Genomic DNA, 5,285 nt, shown 5'->3' on the forward strand with positions numbered 1-5,285 from the left:
GTTTCAATCATCAATCATCCCAAAAACTGAACTCCTTTCTCTATTTTCTTTTTCCTTTTATCCATTTTCCATTATTGGATTTCAAATCCTTCACTTAATAACCAAACAGAGAGACAGAAATGGGCGTTCAGCAGAAAATAAGCAAAAATGAGAAGAAGAACCAAAAGAAGCAGGAGGATTCACAGTCAATACTGTACTTAACAAATGTTGTTTTCTTTGGTCTCTTCTTCTCCGTCGCCTACTTTCTTCTCAACAGGTGGCGTGAAAAGATCCGAACCTCTACACCTCTCCACGTCCTCACAATCTCTGAGATTCTCGCTCTTGTTTCCCTCATCGCTTCCTTTGTCTACCTTATCACTTTCTTCGGCATTGCCTTCATCCTTCATTACGATGAAGAAGAAGAAGACATTGCTGCAAAAACCACTCAAGGAGTCTTGCCGAAGAAGCTACCTACGTTACCTCCACCCAAAATCTCCGACCAAAAAGTTATGTCCATGGAAGACGAGGAGGTTGTCAGTGCAGTGGTGTCAGGATCAATTCCATCTTACTCGCTTGAATCCAAGCTTGGAGATTGCCGACGTGCAGCAAATATTAGGAACCAAGCGGTGGAGAGAGTTACCGGAAGGTCACTTGAAGGTTTACCGATGGAAGGTTTTGACTACAATTCTATATTAGGACAGTGTTGCGAGATGCCGATAGGGTTTGTTCAGATTCCGGTGGGTGTTGCCGGTCCTTTGTTGCTCGACGGGAATGAGTACACGGTGCCCATGGCAACAACCGAAGGTTGTTTGGTTGCAAGCACCAATAGAGGCTGTAAAGCTATTTATGTTTCCGGTGGGGCTTCCGCGGTTGTGCTCCGCGACGGAATGACCAGAGCCCCCGTTGTAAGATTCAACTCTGCCAAAAGAGCTTCCCAGTTGAAATTCTTTTTAGAAGATCCTCAAAATTTTGATTCCCTCTCTCACACTTTCAACAAGTAAGTAATTTTCAATTTTGAACTTTCTTCTGTTTCACTTTAAATTTTATTTGTTGAAATTACTAGTCATTTGAATAATTGTTTGATTTTCTCTGCGATATTTATTTAGGTCAAGTAGATTTGCAAGATTACAGAGTATTAAAGCTACTATGGCAGGAAAGAATTTGTACACTAGATTCACTTGTTCAACGGGTGATGCAATGGGGATGAACATGGTATCGAAAGGTGTACAAAACGTACTTGATTTTCTTCAAACCGATTTTCCCGATATGGATGTTATTGGTATATCTGGAAATTTTTGTTCGGACAAGAAAGCTGCGGCAGTGAATTGGATTGAAGGGAGAGGGAAATCAGTGGTGTGTGAGGCTGTAATTAAGGAAGAGGTGGTGAAGAAAGTGCTGAAGACTAGTGTGGAGTCTTTGGTTGAGCTTAACATGCTAAAAAACCTTACCGGTTCAGCCATGGCTGGTGCTCTTGGCGGCTTTAATGCACATGCTAGTAATATTGTTTCTGCAATTTACTTGGCTACAGGACAAGATCCTGCTCAGAATGTTGAAAGTTCTCACTGTATGACCATGATGGAAGCCGTGAATGACGGAAAGGACCTTCATATCTCAGTCACTATGCCTTCCATTGAGGTGGGCACAGTAGGAGGGGGCACACAACTTGCGTCGCAATCAGCTTGTCTAAATTTACTTGGTGTTAAAGGAGCTAGTAAAGAGACTCCAGGAGCAAATTCCAGGCAACTGGCAACTATAGTAGCTGGTTCAGTCCTTGCAGGAGAGCTCTCACTCATGTCTGCAATTGCAGCCGGGCAACTTGTTAAAAGCCACATGAAATACAACAGATCAAATAAAGATGTCACCAAAGTTGCTTCATGAGTTGTACATATGTTATATGTAGATACCACAAGTGCGAGATAAATAATCTTGTACTTATCATCATGATCAATATTCATTGCTTGTATTTGTTAATTACTTTGTTAGTTTTAGTTGTCATTTTACGATTATTTATGCATGCAAGAAGATGAATAAGTTTTACTATTGTAGAGTTATGTCTCTCTTTTTCTTTAACACTCTTGACAATTTATTTTCTTGTTTTATTTATTTCTCTCTGCAATAAATATCAAAAAGAGTTATTTTCAAAATAATAATTAATGTTCTATTTAAATTTGAAATGATACAATTATCTCGATGTTGAAATTGAAGTGTAGAAATTTTTCATAACCAAAGTGATTCTCACGTGATACTACTCGTTTACCTACTTTTCTTCTTTACACTTTTTGCGTTCATTGTATCTATCATTTTAACTTGTTTCTCTGTTATTCTTGTTCAATTTTGGTATGTGTTTGATCAGGGTATATTCTTGATTTGTAATTTGGTGGATTATGTTTAAGAGCTTTCTGCATTGGTGAATTCTGTTTTGTGGGAGCTTTTTGTGCGGAAGATGTGATAGTCTCTTTTGTATGGTGAATTCTGCATGCATGAAAGTTTAATTTCTTTCATGAGATTACAAGTTATTATAGGCATTCCCATAGATTTCTAATGACTGATTTATTCTTAACCGAGTAAAAGATTATATGTGAACAGATTTGTCAACTAGTTAGAACTTAGAACATAGTTTGTCACCCTTCAACTTCAGCTGGCACCGTCAAATTTGAGGTATGGACACTTTCTTACTGTTAAGTTTCAATTTTCTATGCTCACATTACATGGTGCCGTGAAAGAGCGGTAATGTAATATATGGCAGGGTGTAGGGCTGGTATATATGCAATATAATCCAGCTTCAGTTTTGTGAGTTATGTGATTAGAACTATAATTGTTTTAGATTCCCCTTATTCAAGGTAAATATTCTGATAAATTAAGTCCCTTAAATAATTTATGTTATTGATATTATTTATAATTTAAATAGGGGATGATTCTTTTTCAAAAAATGACGTTTGTTTTTAATATTTGAGCAGGGCTTCCAATTTATTCGGGTTGACCCTGTGGAGAAGGGCTAGAAATGTTAATGGAGGAACTACATATGAAAGGTAATCAAGTAATGAAACTAAATTGGATAATATATCCGCAATAGACTTATCCAAGGACCCTGTTTCACATGGTCGCAACAAACACATTGAGGTGAAGTTTCACTTTTTTAGAGATGATCAAAGTAAGCAAAACTTGAATTGGAGCACTGCAAGTTAGAATACCAACTTGCAGATATTCTTGCAAAGCTTTTGAAGGTACGAAAGTTTGTAGAAATGAGGAACAAGGTAAGAGTGCATAGCTTAACTAGTTTGAATTAAGAGGGTGTAATGTGATGTAATTCAAATAGCTTAGCTTTTATTGTTGAAAGTGGGAAACTAGCTACAATAAAGTTAGTTGATATGTGTTGAGTTAGTTAGGTAGTGATAATTAGTGATGTCCAGTCCTCACTACAACATAATTGAGATCTAGATACAATTAAAAATTGTACTAAATCATGAAAATTGTTACTAATTAAATTTAGTAACATTTGAACAATTGTTAGGTATATCCCTCTTACTAAAGAGTTACGGTAACACTTTATGTTTTTTTTTTGAAAACTTGGTATCCGATCCAAGAACCGACTAATCCGAGGGGACCAATCCCACCGCCCACTTGCGGAGGCCCCATTTAAAGCCAGAGCAAGCTCAGTGTGGACTTAGCCCACCGAAATTGGAACCAGATGGAATCGAACCTGAGACCTTTGGAGGAGCAAACTCCAAGATCGCAAGTCAACCACCATGCCAACCCCAGTAACACTTTATAGTATTACCAGTAAGACACAAAAAAATGTTACTTATTTGTATTTTTGTAACACTTTTTGTATCACTAGTAACATAAAAAAAAATGTCACACATTTATAATTTTGAGAAGTTGTAAAAAGTGTCGCAAAGATGTAGACTAAAAAATTGTGAATCTACCAAAAAATTGTTATTGATTGAAATTAGATTAGAGAAACGGATTATCTATAGGAGTTTTTGTAGTCTATCCACCACATTGAATCTAGAAATCACATAACAAGTATTTTTACACAATCCAAGCAAATCACAATAGTACATTTGGATCAACAATTTTGGATAACAAGACTATTAAATAAGATACCCTAACAAGACAATTTTGGATAAATCCATAGGGGATCTAAGCAAGCTTGATTCCCAATGCCAATGGAAAAGGCATTAGCATTTGCTGTTCTTGCAAGTTTTAAAAAATGACGGTTATCACTTAGAAAGCATTCAATTCACTCACAGACTTCACTACAAGGACCAATCTCTGTGTGCTAAAAAAACGCATAGCCTTAAGACAATTATCAACTACACAAAAGCAATACTAGTAGAGTTGCCATCGATAAAAAAAATTCAGACACAGTATTGCTTCAAAATCAGAATTAAGTATTCAACTCCTAATAATCAAAAATGTGTTTTAATTGGAGGCAAGTATAAATAAAACAATTGGGGAAACATGACCTTCACAATCTTGGAACTTTGTAAATCAGTCCCCTCCAATGCCTAATTTGATACTTCTATATACCTGAAGTCTATCATAGATCACAAAACAAATCATGCTCTGCATCCAATACCAAAGGATAAACTACTTATGCTTAAAATGTTATTGTCATCTAAACTCATAACTGAAGTGTTCAAATAAGGGTGTTAACCGGATTGCAACCACCATTTCTCTATATATTCATCATGGTGAAGTAATAATAGCATATCTATTCCTAATCCGCTTAATCCATTTTATCCAAACGACTCTTATCAAAATTCTAAATCTTTTTGTGATTTTAAGTGAAAGGGGAATCACCAACCAGGATCAGATACAAATCCTTCATAAGAAAAATCTTAAATGCAGTACAAAACAAAATCCTCAAAGACAGCACAAGTTATGAATTATACAGATAAAGTAGAAACAAACTGATAGATTAAAATTTTCAGAAAATCATAAAAAACGAAATCGAATTGAGTCTCCTCTAATCAAAAGGAAACAATCAATGTTACTTGCATAATAAGTCATAATAAATTTTTTTGATCCCAATTAAGTCTCCCCTAATGAATCTTCACAAGTGTATGTGTGAGATAACGGTTATCTCCAACAAGAACTAACTATGATGGAAGTTGGTATAGCAACACTCTGATTTAAACTAGTTGGAATTCACCAATTTATGTCAGTGCATCCTCTCCTTATCCAATTTGAGGTATGCTTCATTCAGTTTGCCATGACTAAAGCAATTATTTGAGAATGCAAGATTTCGCCATTTTTGGTATGAAGAAATAAAGTCATCCTAAAGTAGAAGAGCCATAGAA

General features: G+C 35.9%; 1 protein-coding gene across 1 annotated transcript; it reads left to right on the forward strand.

Moving 5' to 3' along the window:
- Positions 1–2,027, forward strand: LOC11416581 (3-hydroxy-3-methylglutaryl-coenzyme A reductase 1). Its single transcript, XM_003612513.4, has 2 exons — positions 1–976; positions 1,086–2,027. The coding sequence occupies exons 1-2, from the start codon at positions 120–122 to the stop codon at positions 1,855–1,857; spliced, it is 1,629 nt and encodes a 542-aa protein (XP_003612561.1). The 5' UTR covers positions 1–119; the 3' UTR covers positions 1,858–2,027.
- Positions 2,028–5,285: the final 3,258 nt, after the last annotated feature.

This window comes from Medicago truncatula, chromosome 5 (assembly GCF_003473485.1).
Source record: "Medicago truncatula cultivar Jemalong A17 chromosome 5, MtrunA17r5.0-ANR, whole genome shotgun sequence".
NCBI classification, from domain to species: Eukaryota; Viridiplantae; Streptophyta; class Magnoliopsida; order Fabales; family Fabaceae; genus Medicago; species Medicago truncatula.

What these genes read in the sequence shown, in the direction of transcription:
- LOC11416581 (XM_003612513.4), top strand. Translation starts at nt 120, where the DNA reads ATGGGCGTTCAGCAGAAAATAAGCAAAAATGAGAAGAAGAACCAAAAG. An exon ending in CTCTCTCACACTTTCAACAA is followed by an intron (nt 977 to 1,085) that starts GTAAGTAATTTT and finishes ATATTTATTTAG; the next exon opens with GTCAAGTAGATTTGCAAGAT.